This window comes from Rhipicephalus microplus, chromosome 7 (genome assembly GCF_043290135.1).
Source record: "Rhipicephalus microplus isolate Deutch F79 chromosome 7, USDA_Rmic, whole genome shotgun sequence".
Lineage (NCBI taxonomy): Eukaryota > Metazoa > Arthropoda > Arachnida > Ixodida > Ixodidae > Rhipicephalus > Rhipicephalus microplus.
In genome coordinates this window covers 84,050,840-84,072,759 of record NC_134706.1, presented here as the reverse complement: position 1 = coordinate 84,072,759, position 21,920 = coordinate 84,050,840, and the positions used below count along the sequence as shown (strand labels likewise).

General features: G+C 44.7%; 1 protein-coding gene across 3 annotated transcripts in view; it reads left to right on the top strand.

The window, feature by feature from the left end:
* Positions 1–21,920, top strand: part of LOC119179859 (kielin/chordin-like protein) — a 204,853-nt gene that overhangs the window by 172,274 nt on the left and 10,659 nt on the right. The window contains exons 18-19 of one of the 3 annotated variants that reach the window (XM_075869385.1): positions 6,513–6,659; positions 14,737–14,883. The exons of 1 other annotated variant lie outside the window; for it this stretch is intronic. In XM_075869385.1, the coding sequence (XP_075725500.1) occupies positions 6,513–6,659; positions 14,737–14,883 (294 nt within the window). The remainder of the gene's footprint in view (positions 1–6,512; positions 6,660–14,736; positions 14,884–21,920) is intronic. One more of the 3 variants, XM_075869386.1, reaches the window with a different exon arrangement.

Below are 21,920 nucleotides of genomic sequence, written 5' to 3'. Positions count from 1 at the left end.
GGGACCCACAACCGATGATTATGGCACCCGTGTTCTTGAGTGCAACGGAAAGCTTACCTGTAAGAGCTTGTAATCACACAATGGTAACGCAGAAAACGCTGTAGAACATTTATAATCGGAACTTTCTTGGTTCGCGGCGATTATGCAGTCCTTTAAAAAGGCGTGCTGCAAACAGTGGATGGGATCGCGATAGCTATTCTAAGCCAGTGTAACGCCAGCAGTGAGGAAAAGTGAATCTCTAAGTACGAAAACGTAATAATGTCTAGTCAAGCCTGCAGTCCCGCAACCACTTCTTCTTAGCGTGCTAAGTTAGATTACAAGGCTTAGAGCACTTTCCCGGGGCTTCTTAAGCAAGTACTTTTGGCCGTGCATGGGTAGTTTTTCCAACTTTAGCCAAGTCGAGCCAAGACAAGTCTTTGAAAAGGAAACGGCACGTTTACACGCGATCGACAATTCGCGCATATTAGTTCACGTTTGGCCGTAGTTTGTCGGCTTCGATGTCATCGCTTGACAACTTGAGCGAGTTAGAGGAACGAATTTTGGCTTGCGTGCGAGGGCGAAATTAGAACCACTATCAAGTAGCGCCAGAGCGACACGTTTAGACAGACGATAGCGGTAGCGACGAATTCGACGGACCGCCACCACCAGCCGCACGCATGAAGCTATTCTCCACAGAGCGGTAGACTGGCGGCATTTCGCGCGCCGCAGCGATCGCATTCAAAAGCTTTGCTTCTTGAACGCACCCGACATGAAACGAATTGAGCTACTGTGGAAACGCCACGGTATCGCGCGTTTGCACAACTGCACCCGTTTCCCTGCAGAGGCTACTAAAGCAGCGCCACTTTTCATGTTGTGCTTCTTTCACTTTGTAGGCCAAGAAACAATTGATTGATTTGTGGGGTTTTAACGTCCCAAAACACTATTTGATTATGAGAGACGCCGTAGTGGAGGGCTCCGGAAATTTTGACCACCTGGGGTTCTTTAACGTGCACCCAAATCTGAGCACACGGGCCTACAACATTTCCGCCTCCATCGGAAATGCAGCCGCCACAGCCGGGATTTGATCCCGCGACCTGCGGGTCAGCAGCCGAGTACCTTAGCTACTAGACCACCATGGCGGGGCGCCAAGAAACAATCGAAAATGAAGAATAACATACATATTCCATATGTAAGCCCTTATTTCGGTGCGCTTCAAATATTCAAAGCAAAATTATTAGGACTTAATAATTGTGTTTCATGGCTATGACGCTAGGAGGCGTGAATATGTCGGTTTGGTTTGGACTGTCACGGTGGATGGACGTGTTTTTTAGCGCTCCCGATTGACTGCGAATATCAGTGGCTTTGCATGTTTTGAGCTTGTCTTTCTAATTATAAGGCAGCAGTTAAAAACCCTGTAGCACATATTTCATTGTACGGCTTTTTGGTGGTCAGTCATCAGGTATTTATTAGTTTGTGCGTGTGTGTGTGTTTGAATTTTTTGTTTTTTTGCCACCCTGTTGAAGAGGTTCACGTACATTGAACACGCAAATTTTTGTAGTAGAGCTTAGACTTTCTCTTTTTCGTTGAGCAGGGCTCGAGTTTTGTAATTATCGAGTGAGACAAGTCATAGGAAAAATTAGTGTCGAAAAGACGTGGTTAAAAAGACTAAAGTGTTCAGGATGTGGGGTGGGTTTGAAAGTGGACCCAACTGTAGAAGCGGAAGGAGAAGAGGCTGACGTGAACTGTATGCAATGAGAGGGCGAGGAAAAAATGGAGAAAATGATGGTTGCCCCGAGTGACCTGCTGACGAGAATCACCGAGCTCGAGACTGCGTTGGCGACAGAGCAAGGGAAAACGAGGGCTATGGGAGAAAGGCTGAAGTCCGCCGAGGAAGCACTAGCCAAGGTGAACACAGCGGCGGCCTACGAAGAGAACAGTAGAGAACCGGCAACCAGAACGGCGGTGAAGAAACAGCAAGCAAGTTTGGAAAAAACAGGTTCAGCCGGTTCAAAGGTAGCAAGACCCAGCTTCAGCGAAGTAGTGGTGCGCCTGAGAGGGGACAAAGTAGCCGGCGTGACAGGTGCAAGTAACACCTATGTGCGGGGCGCTCCAGCTGAAAAGTCACAGCATGTGATAATCGCCGGCGACTCGAATTTTCATCGATGCACCGAAGCCATCAAAGAGAGGGTAAGAGGTGACAAGAGGGTTGCAGTAGGGGCGTTCCCAGGACGCAAGCTTGAAGCAGTCATAAGGCAAGCGAGCGCAAAACTCAAAACTACAGCTGATAGACGAAACCTCGTGACAATTTCAGGTGGTTTAAACGATGTCTTAAATGAAGATAGAGCAAGACTAGCAACCACACTGGTGAAAGGCGTCGATGACATGCGCGCCACTTCTCCTCAAGTAGAGGTAGTAATATGTACAATTCCGGAGGTACCGGTGCATGACAGCAACCTGCAAAGAGCGGTTGTCAACGCAAACCAAGAGATATAGCGGACGAGTCCAGAGAAAGGCTTTGAGGTGGTGGAAATAAACAGAGAGGAACATAGTTGGGGTAGTTTTCAACAAGACAGAATTCACTTCGATAGGCGGCTAGGTCATGAGGTGGGTTGGCGACTTGCAGGACGCGCAGTAGCTTTTTGGGGGGGCAAGCGGGCCCTTCAGGGGGCAGGATAGTAAAGAAAAAAACAACCAGGGAGAGTCTTTCATAGGTGGTATGGACAGATACGATTCCAAAGTGGCACCAGTATCTAAGATAGGTAGAGTCCGGGGCTGAAATAGACGTAGCCACGAGCGCCGAGCCAATTCAGACAAAGGGTATATTAACATGCAGGGTGGTAGGAACAGGTTGAAGTGGGAAGAGTTAAGAGAACAGCTAAGGCAAGAGAGGCCAATGCTATACGATTTTGTAGAAACACATCTCAGAGACATGGAACAACCTCCTAACAATGCGGACTGCGCATGGGAATATTGTAATAGAACAGAAGGCAGCAGAAAGGGGGGTGATTTGGGCATTCATTCATAAAAGTACAGACTGGCAAAGGGTCAAGCAGGAGTGCAAGGAACATTTATGGCTAAATGGGAAAGGGGCAAGGCAAATAACATTCCTTGGTTTCGTTTACTTGTGGACGGGAGCAGAGGCCAGAGAGGAGAACCAGGCAAAGGTATAGTGTATTATCAAATGATATTCGGGAGTTAGCAGGAGAGTGCGAGATAAATATACTAGGAGATATGAATGCGCACATAGGAAATATAGATGGGTATACCGATCCGACAGGAAATGATCATGGATATGTGTGAAAGGCTATATTTTATAATTTGCAACAGTACCGAGAAGTGTGGAGAGCAAATAACATGGGAGGTAGGATGGCTGCAGTCGACGATAGATTACGCACTGATGTCACATAGGATGTATGATAAGCTCAGGGGAATGCACATAGATGAAGGTGGCTCCAGAAGTATGGTTAGTGATCACAAACATATAAAGCTAAGTTTTGGAAGAGCAGTGAAATTGGTAAGGAGACAAGAGGAGCAACTACAGGAAATTTTTCACGCAGAAAGGCAAATTGAAATAGCCACTAAACAAATTGAGAAAGTAATCACTGAGGATAATGAAACAGTGTGGACATACACGAATCTAATTAGACTGTTTGAGCTAGAGCTTGCTAAGGCATGTGACAAGTCATCCCGGAAAAGAAGAATCAAATTCAAAAGTTGGTGGAATGAGGAAGTTAACAAAGCCATAGCAAAACGTCAGGAAGCCTCTAGGGAACACAGACATGCTAAGCAGTGGGGTGAACCGACAGATGATGTTGAAAGAAAATGGGAAATTTTTCTAAGCTGTAGAAGGGATGCATTCCTTGTGATCAATGAAAAGATTAGAAGAAAAGGAGTTCAGCGCTGGCCGAAGTACAAAAAAAAGATAAAAAGGCAGCTGTGAAATTTTGGAAACATCTAAACTCCCTAAGAAATGAGACGAGCCTTGAGCAGAGTTCTATAACTACAGCCCAAGGTGCTAGGCTAGAAGGGGACGAAGCTATTGAATATATAAGAACAAGGGTGACAGAAAAATTTCAACAAAGAAGTACTTTATGCACCACAATAGACAAGGACGAATCAAGTGGTGCAAAGGCTCCATTTTCACAATGAGAGTGGGAAAAGGCTGAGAAAAGGGTGCCTAGTAGTACATCAACAGGCCCAGGTGGCATTCCAATTATGCTGATAAAGACGTTAGGTCCGAAGTCTAAGCAGGCTTTGAGAGAGGCAGTGAGCGAAATAATAATCGATGGGGAAGTTCCCGATGGATCAAAACTTAGCAGGATGAGCATGATCTATAACGAAAAGGGAGACAAAGCTGTTATAAACAACTACCGTCCTATAACAGTGACATCGGTGGTCTACAGGCTGGCGATGCAGATTATAAAGGAAAGACTGCAGGCACGGATAGAAGACGAGAAGTGCTGGGGGAACTACAGAAGGGGTTTCGGAAACACAGGATGTTGGAAGACAATCTGTTCTCACTGACGCAGTGCATCTAAATAGCAGAAAAGGAACACAGGCTCCTGTGGCTAGCATTTTTGGATATCAAGGGAGCGTACAATAGCGTGGTTCAAGAGGAATTGTGGCAAATACCGGACACACTTGGCTGCAATATGTAGTCACTAATCTTTTAAAGGATATCTATAAAGGTAACAAGGTAATTATAAAGTGGGAAAAACAGGTATCCTAGCCTGCAGAGGTAAAACGGGGCTTAGGCAGGGGTGACCCCTGACACCCTTATTATTCGGGATGTACCTAAAAGTATTAGAGGCCAATTTAGAGGGAAGTGAACTGGGCTTGAACCTCTCTTTCGTCAAACAAGGAAAATTCATTAAACAGGCACTACCAGCATTGTTGTGCGCAGATGATATAGTGCTAATGGCCGACAACAAGGAAGATTTGCAGATTAGTGGACGTCTGCGGTAATGAGGGAGATAGGTTAGATTTCAGATACTGTGAGGAAAAAGCAGCAGTCATGATTATTAATGACAATGAAGGTAGTCAGCTTAAAATACAGGAGGTCACACTAGATATAACAGATAAATACAAATGTCTGGGCGTATGGATAAGCAATGGGGCCGAGTACCTAATGGAACACGAAATATACGTGACGACTAAAGGTAACAAGAATGCAACGGTAATGAAACACAGGGCACTGTGGAATTACAATAGGTACGATGTTGTGAGAGGAATATGGAAAGGGGTCATGGTTTCTGGGCTGACGTTCGGCAATGTGGTCTTGTGCATGAGATCAGAAGTTCAAGCAAGATTAGAAATCAAGCAACGTGGAACAGGTATACGCTTGCCTTAGGAGCTCACGGGAGTGCACCAAATCAGGCAGTACAAGGTGATATGGAATGGACATCATTTGAGGGCAGGGCAGCTAGCAGCAAGATAAAGTTTGAGAAGTGATTCAGAGAAATGGGGGAAGAGCGTTGGGCTAGGAAGGTATTCAGCTACTTGTACATGAAGAATGTCGATACAAAATGGAGAAATCGAACCTGAAATTGACTGGTAAATACTTAAAAAACAGCAGGGGGCCAAACCAAAAAGAATTATCGGTTAAGAAGAAGGTGAAGGAAGCCAAGACCGATATGCGAAGAATCGGCCTGATTAAGAAGTCCGCACTAGAGATCTATCAAACTTTTAAGAAAGAAATTGCCAAGCAAAGGATCTATCATAATACTCGGGATAGTTCTCTACTGTTTGAGGCCAAGACGAGAGTATTGAGAACCAAGACATATCGGGCCAAATACGAAGGGGTAACAACGGTATGCACTGCGTGTGGAGAGGAAGCAGAAACTGTCGAACACTTGGTAATGTTCTGTAACGGACTTCACCCTATAGTTCAGGATGATGGAGCAGAGTTTTTCAAAGCACTGGGGTTTAGGGACAGGGAGGGCAGAATAGACTTTAAGCGGGTAGAATTAACTAGAAGGAGGTTATCTGACTGGTGGCTAAAGTCAAGGCGCGAGTGAAAATGAAACCCTTCACTGCAAAGTACGAATCCTCAACCTGACTCTAAAAAAAAAAATCTAGTTTTTGGTTCATTAAGTATTTCGGCTTGGTGGCGCTAGCCCCCGCCCGATCAAAAGGGCACAGCCATATTCATCCATCCATCCACCCATGGTTACTTTTGAACGTGATTTGAAAATATATATAAATTCTACTCAGATCGCGTAAATTATGCTGTCACCTGTCACCATAATTCATGCTCTTTTATTTTCCACCAAAACTTAATCACCCGCTCCGGCCAGTTGTGGGTCCCTTTAACTCTATATTTGAGCTCACTTTTTTTATAACTCCAATATGCATGCAGAGCTGTTTCTCTACGACTGCCTCAATGCTCCTATGTAATGAGGTAATCATTTAGGTGATTTGTATATATGTTATTTATTTTCTTAATTTCTATCTCTTACGCGTTTAGTAGGCTTTTGTTTATACAAATATATGTTTCCTAAGACTAATTCGCGCCATTTTTGTGTTTATTTTAGTTCCTGTACACCATGTGAGTGTGGTGACGATAGAACCTCGTGCTCGGTAGCTGGGAGCAGCTGCCGATGCGTCAACGGGATGATGTACGAACCCGACCGGGATGTGTGTGCCGAAGATCTCGCGAAATGCGAATTTTACACAAAAAGGTAAAAAGAAAAGTATTCTCGCCTCAGACACTCTTCCTGCTATTTCCGCGTGCGTTGTAGTTTTGAAACGTGGGATTCCTTTCACGAGGCTGTCAAGTTTCTCCAATCTTAACCGATTTTCAAAGGCGGCATTTTAAGCGAGGCACAGGGGCCAAAGCAGCCCTTTAGACCAATAAAAGTTGACCAACCGCGGAAGAACACAACCTTTCAGGAAAATACACTATTCAAAGTAGTAACGCTGCTGTCTTAGCAATGAGAGAGCAAGATATATGACGCGCCACTGAACATTTGAAAAATAATGTAAGTATAAACTTTCTATTGCGGCAAGAACAGGCATCACTAGACGATAAAAGCCATCATTAACCAGCACTATCTGCCACCATGAGCAATCAGTTCCTCTACATTATGTGTTATGTATACTAATGCGATGTACCATTACGATATTTCTACGTATTTTCCGTGAAATGGTCCTTATATGTGTCATATATATATATATCGATAAGAATGCTGTTTGATCTCAGCGTTCACGTTATTAAGCTCACCGTTGTTAGCATTCAGCCTCTCATAAATGCAACTGGGCTGGTCATAAGTTAGAGTCGTTAACAATGAGAGCATTTACCTCGTTCATTATCTCCGTGTTCTGTGCTCACCGCGACGTCCATTTCTACTTCAGTCGCTCCATGTCGTCGCAGTTGATTGGTAGCCATCCGTAGGTTCCTGGTTTTGAATCCCGCTTCTTCGGCACCAAATACTTAAATAAATGATGGCACTCCAGACGCCGTGATCGCACTCAACTTCGTCGTTAAGGCATATGACTAATATACTTGAGCTCAGAAGTGCTCTGCCGTCAGTGTACCTCCGCGTGTGCTCGCGCTGAACTTCTTTCTCGATTCCTTCACCCAGCCTAAAACGCGCAAATAATCAACAGCAATATGACTTTCTGCACAGTAAAGCATGATTTCTGTCACATTTAGCACTAACGCAATATCTGTCACGTGAGGTGAATGGCTAGAACGACTGCTGGATAAATGTCGCCGCCGACAGGGTGAAAGCCTCAGATTAATCATGGCGGCATCAACAAGAGTGACGGGAGGTAACCCCTGACGAGGTCACCAAGACCTTACAGATCGCCATGTTTTGTGACGTCGTCATTACATCCTCGCTTGGTCAATAGTGAAGCGATCACGGAGGCCATGCTAAAGCACGTTAGGTGCAGGAATCCTGCAGAAAGAGGTAGGGGAGGAGCAATACATCGTCTACGAAGCAAAACAAGAGAAAATTCACCTTTCATTCGTCTTATGCGAATGTACGAGAGACCCCGCGAGTTGTTTGTGACAATTGTATACACCAGAACACAGCGAGTTTAGTGTGCTCCGCCATATTTAGGCCCCACATCACGCCATCTGTCCCAAGCTCGGCGAAGCAACACCCTGAATTACTATGCTAGCAAATGTGCTTACTATGCTAGCAGAATTACTATCCAGCATGGGTTTTGGACATAAAACTTCGCATAATATGTCTAGCACAGGGACATCGCCGAAATTATAAGGGGCACTGACTGCGACCGAACCTGCCATAGAACAATATATTCATCAGGGGAATGATGATGAAGGAGTTTGATCCAGATGTTCATTCCGGTGAACCATGAATCCTCTGTGCATCTTCTTAAAAGCTGTGAAAAATTTGTAATGCATGGTAGACTAGCGTACTATAAATGCGGCGTCATTTATTTTCTTTTGTTCTTTGACCGAGTGAAGAAAGATGATATTCCAACTGAGGATATCTTTAAAGGGACCCACAACCGATATTTATGGCACCCGTTTCCTTGAGTGCAACGAAAAGCTTACCTGTAAGAGCTTGTAATCACGCAATGGTAACGCGGAAAACACTGTAGAACATTTATAATCGGAACTTTCTTGGTTCGCGGCGATTATGCAGTCCTTTAAAAAGGCGTGCTGCAAACAGTGGATGGGATCGCGATAGCTATTCTAAGCCAGTGTAACGCCAGCAGTGAGGAAAAGTGAATCTCTAAGTACGAAAACGTAATAATGTCTAGTCAAGCCTGCAGTCCCGCAACCACTTCTTCTTAGCGTGCTAAGTTATATTACAAGGCTTACAGCACTTTCCCGGGGCTTCTCAAGCAAGTACTTTTGGCCGTGCATGGGTAGTTTTTCCAACTTTAGCCAAGTCGAGCCAAGACAAGTCTTCGAAAAGAAAACGGCACGTTTACACGCGATCGACAATTCGCGCATATTAGTTCACGTTTGGCCGTAGTTTGTCGGCTTCGATGTCATCGCTTGACAACTTGAGCGAGTTAGAGGAACGAATTTTGGCTTGCGTGCGAGGGCGAAATTAGAACCACTATCAAGTAGCGCCAGAGCGACACGTTTAGACAGACGATAGCGGTAGCGACGAATTCGACGGACCGCCACCACCAGCCGCACGCATGAAGCTATTCTCCACAGAGCGGTAGACTGGCGGCATTTCGCGCGCCGCAGCGATCGCATTCAAAAGCTTTGCTTCTTGAACGCACCCGACATGAAACGAATTGAGCTACTGTGGAAACGCCACGGTATCGCGCGTTTGCACAACTGCACCCGTTTCCCTGCAGAGGCTACGAAAGCAGCGCCACTTTTCATGTTGTGCTTCTTTCACTTTGTAGGCCAAGAAACAATCGAAAATGAAGAATAACATACATATTCCAAATGTAAGCCCTTATTTCGTTGCGCTTCAAATATTCACAGCAAAGTTATTAGGACTTTATAATTCTGTTTCATGGCTATGACGCTAGGATGCGTGAATATGCCGGTTTTTGGTTTGGACTGTCACGGTGGATGGACGTGTTTTTTAGCGCTCCCGATTGACTGCGAAGATCAGTAGCTTTGCATGTTTTGAGCTTGTCTTTATAAATATAAGGCAGCAGTTAAAAATCCTGTAGCACATATTTTATTGTACGGCTTTTTGGTGGTCAGTCATCAGGTATTTATTAGTTTGTGCGTGTGTGTGTGTTTGAATTTTTTGTTTTTTGCCACCCTGTTGGGGAGGTTCACGTACATTAAACACGCAAATTTTTGTAGTAGAGCTTAGACTTTCTCTTTTTCGTTGAGCAGGGCTCGAGTTTTGTAATTATCGAGTGAGACAAGTCATAGGAACAATTAGTGTCGGAAACACGAGGTAAAAAAGACTAAAGTGTTCAGGATGTGGGGTGGGTTTGAAAGTGGACCCAACTGTAGAAGCGGAAGGAGAAGAGGCTGACGTGAAGTGTATGCAATGTGAGGGCGATGAAAAAATGGAGAAAATGACGGTTGCCCTGAGTGACCTGCTGACGAGAATCACCGAGCTCGAGACGGCGTTGGCGACAGAGCAAGAGAAAACGAGGGCTATGGCAGAAAGGCTGAAGTCCGCCGAGGAAGCACTAGCCAAGGTGAACAGAGGGGCGGCCTACGAAGAGAACAGTAGAGAACCGGCAACCAGAACGGCGGTGAAGAAACAGCAAGCAAGTTTGGAAAAAACAGGTTCAGCCGGTTCAAAGGTAGCAAGACCCAGCTTCAGCGAAGTAGTGGTGCGCCTGGGAGGGGACAAAGTAGCCGGCGTGACAGGTGCAAGTAACACCTATGTGCGGGGCGCTCCAGCTGAAAAGTCACAGCATGTGATAATCGTCGGGGACTCGAATTTAAATCGATGCACCGAAGCCATGAAAGAGAGGGTAAGAGGTGACAAGAGGGTTGCAGTAGGGGCGTTTCAAGGACGCAAACTGGAAGCAGTCATGAGGCAAGCGAGCGCAAAATTCAAAACTACAGCTGATAGACGAAACCTCGTGATAATTTCAGGTGGTTTAAACGATGTCTTAAATGAAGATAGAGCAAGACTAGCAACCACACTGGTGAAAGGCGTCGATGACATGCGCGCCACTTCTCCTCAAGTAGAGGTAGTAATATGTACAATTCCGGAGGTACCGGTGCATGACAGCAACCTGCAAAGAGCGGTTGTCAACGCAAACCAAGAGATATAGCGGACGAGTCCAGAGAAAGGCTTTGAGGTGGTGGAAATAAACAGAGAGGAACATAGTTGGGGTAGTTTTCAACAAGACAGAATTCACTTCGATAGGCGGCTAGGTCATGAGGTGGGTTGGCGACTTGCAGGACGCGCAGTAGCTTTTTGGGGGGGCAAGCGGGCCCTTCGGGGGGCAGGATAGTAAAGAAAAAAACAACCAGGGAGAGTCTTTCATAGGTGGTATGGACAGATACGATTCCAAAGTGGCACCAGTATCTAAGATAGGTAGAGTCCAGGGCTGAATTAGACGCAGCCATGAGCGCCGAGCTAATTCAGACATAGCGTATACTAACATGCAGTGTGGCAGGAACAGGCTGAAGTTAGAAGACATAACAGAAGAGCTATGGGAGGAGAGGCTGATAGTATACGGTTTTGTAGAAACACATCTTAGGGACATGGAACAACCTCCTAACAATGCGGACTGCGCGTGGGAATATTGTAATAGAACAGAAGGCAGCAGAAAGGGGGGTCATTTGGGGCATTCATTCATAAAAGTACAGACTGGCAAAGGGTCAAGCAGGAGTGCAAGGAACATTTATGGCTAAATGGGAAAGGGGCAAGGCAAATGACACTCCTTGGTTTCGTTTACTTGGGGACGGGAGCAGAGGCCAGAGAGGAAAACCAGGCAATGGTATAGTGTATTATCAAATGATATTCAGGAGTTAGGAGGAGAGTGCGAGATAAATATACTAGGAGATATGAATGCGCACATAGGAAATATAGATGGGTATACCGATCCGACAGGCAAAATGATCATGGATATGTGTGAAAGGCTATATTTTATAATTTGCAACAGTACCGAGAAGTGTGGAGAGCAAATAACATGGGAGGTAGGATAGCTGCAGTCGACGATAGATTAGGCACTGATGTCACATAGGATGTATGATAAGCTCAGAGGAATGCACATAGATGAAGGCGGCTCCAGAAGTATGGTTAGTGATCACAAACATATAAAGCTAAGTTTTGGAAGAGCAGTGAAAGTGGTAAGGAGACACAATGAGCAACGACAGGAAAATTTTCATGCAGAAAGGCAAATTGAAATAGCCACTAAACAAATTGAGAAAGTAATCACTGAGGATAATGAAACACTGTGGACATACACGAATCTAATTAGACTGTTTGAGCTAGGGCTTGCTAAGGCACGTGACAAGTCATCCCGGAAAAGAAGACACAAATCCAAAAGTTGGTGGAATGAGGAAGTTAACAAAGCCATAGCAAAACGTCAGGAAGCCTCTAGGCAACACAGACATGCTAAGCAGTGGGGTGAACCGACAGATGATGAAAGAAAATGGGAAATCTTTCTAAGCTGTAAAAGGGATGCATTCCTTGTGATCAATGAAAAGGTAAGAAGAAAAGGAGCCCAGCGCTGACCGAAGTACAAAAAAAGATAAAAAGGCAGCTGTGGAATTTCGGAACCATCTAAACTCCCTAAGAAATGAGACGAGCCTAGAGCAGAGTTTTATAACTACAGCCCAAGGTGCTAGGCTAGAAGGGGACGAAGCTATTGAATATATAAGAACAAGGGTGACAGAAAAATTTCAACAAAGAAGTACTTTATGCACCACTATAGACAAGGACGAATCAAGTGGCGCAATGGCTCCATTTTCACAACGAGAGTGGGAAAGGGCTGAGAAAAGGGTGCCTAGTAGTACATCAACAGGCCCAGATGGCATTCCAATTATGCTGATAAAGACGTTAGGTCCGAAGTCTAAGCAGGCTTTGAGAGAGGCAGTGAGCGAAATAATAATCGATGGGGAAGTTCCCGATGGATCAAAACTTAGCAGGATGAGCATTATCTATAACAAAAAGGGGGACAAAGCTGTCATAAACAACTACCGTCCTCTAACAGTGACATCGGTGGTCTACAAGCTGGCGATGCAGATTATAAAGGAAAGACTGCAGGCACGGATAGAGGACGAGAAGTGCTGGGGGAACTACAGAAGGGGTCTCGGAAACACAGGATGTTGGAAGACAATCTGTTCTCACTGACGCAGTGCATCTAAATAGCAGAAAAGGAACACAGGCTCCTGTGGCTAACATTTTTGTATATCAAGGGAGCGTACGATAGCGTGGTTCAAGAGGAATTGTGGCAAATACTGGACACACTTGGCGTGGAAGATGTAGTCACTAATCTTTTAAAGGATATCTATAAAGGTAACAAGGTAATTATAAAGTGGGAAAAACAGGTATCCCAGCCTGCAGAGGTAAAACGGGGCTTAGGCAGGGGTGTCCCCTGACACCCTTATTATTCGTGACGTACCTAAAAGGATTAGAGGCCAAATTAGAGGGAAGTGAACTGGGCTTGAACCTCTCTTTCGTCAAACAAGGAAAACTCATTGAACAGGAACTACCAGCATTAATGTGCGCAGATGATATAGTGCTAATGGCCGACAACAAGGAAGATTTGCAGATTGGTGGACATCTGCGGTAATGAGGGAGAAAGGTTAGATTTCAGATACTGTGAGGAAAAAGCAGCAGTCATGATTATTAATGACAATGAAGGTAGTCGGCTTAAAATACAGGAGGTCACACTAGATATAACAGATAAATACAAATATCTGGGCGTATGGATAAGCAATGGGGCCGAGTACCTAATGGAACACGAAATATACGTGACGACTAAATGTAACAAGAATGCAGCGGTAATGAAACACAGGGCACTGTGGAATTACAATAAGTATGATGTTGTGAGAGGGATATGGAAAGGGGTCATGGTTTCTGGTCTGACGTTCGGCAATGTGGCCTTGTGCATGAGATCAGAAGTTCAAGAAAGATTAGAAATCAAGCAACGTGGAATAGGTATACGCTTGCCTTAGGAGCTCACGGGAGTACATCAAATCAGGCAGTACAAGGTGATATGGAATGGACATCATTTGAGGGCAGGGCAGCTAGCAGGAAGATAAAGTTTGAGAAGTGATTGAGAGAAATGGGGGAGGAGCGTTGGGCTAGGAAGGTATTCAGCTACTTGTACATGAAGAATGTCGATACAAAATGGAGAAATCGAACCTGAAAATTGACTGGTAAATACTTAGAAAACAGCAGGGGGCCAAACCAAAAAGAATTATCGGTTAAGAAGAAGGTGAAGGAAGCCAAGACCGATATGCGGAGAATCGGCCTGATTAAGAAGTCCGCACTAGAGATCTATCAAACTTTTAAGAAGGAAATTGCCAAGCAAAGAATCTATCATAATACTCGGGATAGTTTTCTGCTGTTTGAGGCCAGGACGGGGGTATTGCGAACCAAGACATATTGGGCAAAATACGAAGGAGTAACAACGGTATGCACTGCGTGTGGAGAGGAAGAAGAAACTGTCGAACACTTGATAATGTTCTGTAAAGGACTTCACCCTATAGTTCAGGATGATGGAGCAGAGTTTTTCAAAGCACTGGGGTTTAGGGACAGGGAGGGCAGAATAGACTTTAAGCGGGTAGAATTAACTAGAGGGAGGTTATCTGACTGGTGGCTAAAGTCAAGGCGCGAGTGAAAATGAAACCCTTCACTGCAAAGTGCGAATCCTCAACCTCACTATTTGAAGAAAAAAAATCTAGTTTTTGGTTCATTAAGTATTTCGGCTTGGTGGCGCTAGCCACCGCCCGATCTAAAGGGTACAGCCATATTCATCCATCCATCCACCCATGGTTACTTTTGAACGTGATTTGAAAATATAAATCCTAGTTCTACTCAGATCGCGATTCTACTCAGATCGCGTAAATTATGCTGTCACCTCTCACCATAATTCATGCTGTTTTATTTTCCACCGAAATTTAATCACCCGTTCAGGCCAGTTGTGGGTTCCTTTAACTCTATATTTGAGCTCGCTTTTTTTATAACTCCAATATGCATGCAGAGCTGTTTCTTTACGACTACCTCACTGCTCCTATGTAATGAGTTAATCATTTAGGTGATTTGTATGCATGTTATTTTTTTTGTTAATTTCGATCTTTTACGCGTTTAGTAGGCTTTTCTTTCATACAAATACATGTTACCTAAGCCTAATTTGGCGCCATTTTTGTGTTTATTTTAGTTCCTGTACACCATGTGAGTGTGGTGACGATAGAACCTCGTGCTCGGTAGCTGGGAGCAGCTGCCGATGCGTCAACGGGATGATGTACGAACCCGACCGGGATGTGTGTGCCGAGGATCTCGCGAAATGCGAATTTTACACAAAAAGGTAAAAAGAAAAGTATTCTCGCCTCAGACACTCTTCCTGCTATTTCCGCGTGCGTTGTAGTTTTGAAACGTGGGATTCCTTTCACGAGGCTGTCAAGTTTCTCCAATCTTAACCGATTTTCAAAGGCGGCATTTTAAGCGAGGCACAGGGGCCAAAGGAGCCCTTTAGACCAATAAAAGTTGACCAACCGCGGAAGAACACAACCTTTCGGGAAATTGATTGATTTGTGGGGTTTAACGTCCCAAAACCACGATATGATTATGAGAGACGCCGTAGTGGAGGGCTCCGGAAATTTTGACCACCTGGGGTTCTTTAACGTGCACCCAAATCTGAGCACACGGGCCTACAACATTTCCGCCTCCATCGGAAATGCAGCCGCCGCAGCCGGGATTCGAACCCGCGCCCTGCGGGTCAGCAGCCGAGTACCTTAGCCACTAGACCACCGCGGCGGGGGACCTTTCGGGAAAATACACTATTCAAAGTACTAACGCTGCTGTCTTAGCAATGAGAGAGCAAGATATATGACGGGCCACTGAACATTTGAAAAATAATGTAAGTATAAACTTTCTATTGCGGCAAGAACAGGCATCACTAGACGATAACAGCCATTATTAACCAGCACTATCTGCACCTTCAGCAATCAGCATATCTACTTGATGTATACTAACGCGATGTACCATTACGATATTTCTACGTCTTTCCGTGAATTGGTCCTTATTTGTGTCATATATATATATATATATATATATATATATATATATATATATATATATATATATATATATATATATATATATATATATATATATATATCGATAAGAATGCTGTTTGATCCAGCGTTCACGTTAGTAAGCTCACCGTTGTTAGCATTCAGCCTCTCATAAATGCAATTGAGCTGGTCATAGGTTGTTAGAGTCGTTAACGATGAGAGCATTTACCTCGTTCATTATTTATGTGTTCTGTGCTCGCCGCGACGTCCATTTCAACTTCAGTCGCTCCATGTCGTCGCAGTTGATTGGTAGCCATCCGTAGGTTCCTGGTTTTGAATCCCGCTTCTTCGGCACCAAATAGTTAAATAAATGATGGCACTCCAGACGCCGTGATCGCACTCAACTTTGTCGTTAAGGCATATGACTAAAATACTTGAGCTCAGAAGCGCTCTGCCGTCAGTGTACCTCCGCGTGTGCTCGCGCTGAACTTCTTTCTCGATTCCTTCCCCAAGCCTAAAACGCGCAAATAATCAACAGCAATATGACTTTCTGCACAGTATAGCATGATTTCTGTCACATTTAGCACTAACGCAATATCTGTCACGTGAGGTGAATGGCTAGAACGACTGCTGGATAAATGTCGCCGGCGACAGGGTGAAAGCCTCAGATGAATCATGGCGGCGTCAACAAGAGTGACGTGAGGTAACCCCTGGCGAGGTCACCAAGACCTTACAGATCGCCATGTTTTGTGACGTCATCATTACATTCTCGCTTGGTCAATAGTGAAGCGATCACGGAGGCCATGCTAAAGCACGTTAGGTGCAGGAATCCTGCAAAAAGAGGTGGGGGAGGAGCAATACATCGTCTACGAATCAAAACAAGAGACAATTCACCTTTCAGTCGTCTTATGCGAATGTACGAGAGACCCCGCGACTTGTTCGTGACAATTGTATACACCAGAACACAGCAAGTTTAGTGTGTTCCGCCATATTTAGGCCCCACATCGCGCCATCTGTCGCAAGCTCGGCGAAGCAACACCCTGAATTACTATGCTAGCAGATGTTCCGCACTTCAAACGCGAAACTTTCCAACCAGAGTCCGGCTATAAGTATGTTTTTCGCTTTTCATTTCTGGGAAATTGGTACTGTTTTCCCGTAAAACGTGAATAAGACCTTTTTCGACAGTCCGAAATGTATAAATCACGTGCATTGAAGTTTCAGGAAGCAACTTTATCAGTAACGTACTATCGCTATGGGAAGAAACGCGAACGGCAGAAGGCATGGATTTCCACCCGCTTGAACTGTAGCATGTCTTGACTATCGCTATAGGCAAAACTTGTGCTTTAAGCCGTCGTCACCACAGCGCTATAATACCGCTCTGGCTTGCACTATGCACCACGTGTGTTTATTATTTGCAAGTCAAGTCTGGTACTCTGAACCTACACGTGGTGCGAAACTGTCGGCCAGAGCAGGATTTTATAGCGCTACGGTGACGCCGCCTAAAAGCGCAGATTCGTTTAGCGATAGGTAATTAATGTAGATGTTCAACTCAGAGTCAAGTGCCCCGGTCACTTTCAACTTTTCATCTTTATTTGCCTCGCGATAGTATAGCGTTATATTTGTGTTCAACTCGCGCAGTGTCTCAAGGCACGCGGTAGTCGTAGTATCTACAATTTTCAAATACGGCAATGACTTTGATGCCAGATACTATAGGCACACTGTGCTCACATTTCCGCTGCACAACAAAATAGCTGGTGTCACGTTTGAATAAACGCCGTAAATGTATATGCTCGCATACTTTTACAGGGCTCACAGTACTTCCTGTTGATTGAAATTATTCACTGGCAGGGGAGCTCGACGCTTTGGTGTTGTCAATGGAATTATGTGCAATGTAAAAATGCCGCACCAGCACGATTCTCACGTCATATAGTGATCTTCACGCCCAGTGTAGAGTAATATCTTCCTTTGCGCTGATTGCTTGATTCAAAGACAGCGCAGTGGTACCGAAACGAATACTTGTAAGCGGGATCAAGTGGGTTGAATAGGTGCTTTCCCGTATCTTAAAGTCCTATAGAGACGCCACTTACCGTGTTAACTTGGCGCAACAGATACTTGCCTTGGCAGTTAAAAACAATATGGCCGTCTGGGTGCGAGGATATGCGCCGGGAGTCTAGGTGTCCGGATGAGAGATGGGCGTGGTCTGGTTTATAGACCTACTTTACAATTGTAAACAGCGGTGGGCACCATCGATATATATAAGTTCTTTGTAGCGGCGCCTTGGCGCGTTGGCTCCGCCCAGCCATCCCATCCTAATGCTCGCTGCTGCCCTCTATCATTACGCGAGTGAGTGAATAAACTTTTATTGGATCCAGCTTCCTTCGTCAGAATGCCTCCCGCATGTTTACACAAGGTGGCTGCAACAGAGAAAGTTGCAGTGGCTCTAAGAGTGACTGTGAAATGAACATGATATGAGCGATGTTGGTGTGTAAGCTCTAGCTCTGAGAACCTGATGAAAATGTTATCTTCACTGCATGAATGCGACTCATTTGCGAAATGCCGTCGCCGTTGCAGCAGTCTAGGTCGCACGTGTACGTTTTAATTTATCAGCTGATGCAAGAACTACCGACACAGTTCAGCGATTCTAGGTTTTTAGGTGCGATATGCAAATGCGCGTAGTAAAAACATATATGCTTACGAACCACTGCCGTTAGCTCTCGCTTATAACAAATGGGCCAGGGAAGTTATTCATGAAAACAGCAAGGGTGATGCCAGTGATACTTTAACCCGAGATGCACTTGCGATAATCTTTTAACTGCCGGCAATGGCTAATGCGGTTACACACCTGCCAACTGCGCGGCTCTCTTCGTGAATTCAATTTGAGACGGCATGATGCGTGCAGCCTATAAAGAGGCTCGACTAGTTTCGTGGGTGCTGTTTTCCCGTGAATTCAATGGACGCGAAATTCTTGTGGAGTGCACTGCACTCAGAATAGCCGTACCCGATAGACTCAGGTGTCATCGCAGCCGTATGCAATCAGGAAAATCATACTCGAAGTCATTTGTTCGTTCGATGCCGCTTGAATGAACAGCAGAAACACGCGCTCTGCGACCGAGCGACACCTTTAGTTCACGCGAGTATAACGAAATCCTTCTGACGCATCTCATGTCATTATATAAACCATGGAAACAGTGAATATTGCTCCGCATATAACAATACCATTCACAATGGTAACGTGGTGTGAGGTAAACGTGATACGCCTACATGCAAGGCTTGTTCCGAAGAAATGCGGTGCGGCCCATTGCAGCACGAACCACTTGACAATCTTTTTTTGCTTGGTAAGCCGCTCCAAAACACAATCAATGAACCTGCGTTGAGGACAAGTTTTCGATCACGTTTTACAGGTGCGGCGAATTTCTCGCAACGGTCTTCATAAACAGAAAACTGAAAAAAAATAAAAGACGTACTCTATCTTTCTTCTGCCTTCCCGCGCAAATCACAATGACTGTGACTGCTTATCGTAACACAATTATACCATTCCTTCTTCTTTTCTTGTTGGCATGACGACAAAGAGCTCACACACCAACGAAAACACGGCGGCAACTCCGGCAGGCGCAGTGGCTTTTGCCTACCATGCGAAACCAAACGTTCGATGACAGCGCCACCGCATTTTCGTGACGTGTGTCCAGTGAAATAAGATTTCAAAAGAGAGAGGCACCAGCAGTGAGGGTGAAAGGAAGCAAGAAGGAAGGTGCGAGAAGCTTGCTGAGGAGGAGAGGGGCCCAGAGAATTGCTGTTCTGTGTGTATTTTTTCTACAGACGAAATCCTAAAGAGTCTAGCCATATCATGAAAACCATGAGGACCTTCTTATCGATTCTAAACTGAACCCAGCTACAATTGATCCGGGGTTCACTCCCTGCGAAAAAGTTACTTGGAAGGTGGGCCCCCACATAGTCACAACACGTGAATCAAAAGCAGGCTCTCCAATGAAATCATTCAAAACCACCGAAAACTTCAACTTTTACTAGAGTAACGTAATATACGCGCTCCATGTTAACGTCTGCGGGCAAGAATATGTTTGCCGAACGCACATTCTATTTCGGCTGTGGTTTGATTGTCTACGGTATGGTACCGGTGATGGTTGGTACCAGCACTTGACTGTCTGAATTACCTTTATTCAGAGAGCTGCGTCCAAAATACCACAACTTCAAAAATATGAGCAGGACCATTTTGAGTTGACACACCGATATTTGATTTCGAAATTTCCAAGTTGCATATCTTGCTTCAATAGCTACTCGTAAATACTCACTTGCCCAAAATAAAAATGTTTTACTGCACAGAAATGCGACCATTAGCCTTGTTTGCTTTTCGATAGTGGCCCGTACGTGTCTAGAGTGAAAATGCCGCTCTAAAGCATGAACAATGCTGCCGCTTAAACTTCTTGCACTCCGTTACTCCGAAGTTGTTCAATAAGGAATAGTTAAGAGGAAAGACAGGAAAGCAGCCGATTAGAAGACGCTTCTCCTTCGCTACGAGCCCGCAAAGTCGTACCAATGGCCACGGCATCAACATTTGGTGGCCATGCGAACGACGCAAACCAGCACACCAGATATCAAATCAAATTTATTTCAACATCCGTACGTTGTCGAGGACCACGCACAAAAAGCTAACAAGTCTTGATGATACAACCAGATGAATCACACTTTTGACTATAGGCTCTAACGAAGTGAGGACTCCTCCCGAAACTGTTGGCGAAAAAAAATAAATTTTATTGCAATATCAACTACACGAACTATCTTGACTGTCTTGACATCAACAGTATATCAGGTTTGTCTCATTTGTCATCACAAACCTTGACGAACATGACAAGAACTAAACGTGTGCTGAATAATGTTGAAAGAAAGCCATTTTTTATCTGTATCGGCATAGTCCAATAGCTAGTGGAATACACAATAGATACACGTCCACCTTTGTCAAGTAAAGGCACTGATTTCTGTTAACAAATGCTTTTCAACATACAATTAAGTTTGGTAAAGAAGATAACCTCATTTTTAAATAATGGCAAGCCCCCGTTCGCGATAGAGACCTTTAGGGGAATCCATACGTTCTTCTCAGAATGTTATCCTGTTAACTGCAAAATTCCTTTTGAACCGGGCATCTATTCGGGACCGACGTCCTTCGGGAGGAGGGAGGAGGTTTTACCAGTTTAGTGCACACGTGTGCCAGAAATTCTGCATAAATGCATGGGGACAAGACTGGGCGGTGCAAACTTACCGCAGCGCAGTCTTGCCTTTCTCTCCCCACTACCCTTGCCACCACTGGTTAAGGCCACAAAAATACAGGCATTAGCATAGATAAAAAAATGTATATAAAGCTATTACCTAACTTCAATGGCGTGCTTGACGCACAGCTTCGGCGGGGTCAAAGGTGGTATTCGTACTGTTCTTGGAAAGCAACAACAGTGGCTCTCGACCACCGCTATCTTCAAAAACTTGCAAGGCCATAACTCTTCACAATACACACAAACTAAATTGGCCCCAAGAGCATACGTATACGGGGCATACTATAAGCGCCCTTTACAGAAAATCGAAGGAGTGGAAACACCTCCCCCCCTCCCCACTTCTTTATCGTGCGCACGCCTATAGCGGGGCATGTCCAGAAAGCCAGAAATGAGCATGGGGAGTCCTAATGTATCGACAACATGAAGCACGTGAACATTGAACATTGCAGTTCAGGTATGCGGAATTCCGTGAGGGTCGTGCTATGGCATGCCCAGTGACCGCCCTTGAAGGCGTTAGCCCCAGGCTTGATCCATGCAACGGCACAGTTTTTTTCGTCAACTAAAGACGCTACAATTTCCGAGTACGACGTAACCATTCACACGTAACATTGTCACGCCAGTGGGGGCATGTCAAGTATGCCTTTCGGAACACTTCAGCTGCCATGCGGGAGGCCACACAATTCAGTCTACATTCAGTGCTGCATAAATACCCCTCCCCTCACTAATTTACTGCCGTTACAGTTACCTTTATAAATTGTTCTCGAATTGCATGATCCCCCATCATACATACATACATACATACATACATACATACATACATACATACATACATACATACATACATACATACATACATACATACATACATACATACATACATACATACATACATACATACATACGTACGTACGTACGTACGTACGTACGTACGTACGTACGTACATACATACATACATACATACATACATACATACATACATACATACATACATACATACATACATACATACATACATACATACATACATACATACATACATACATACATA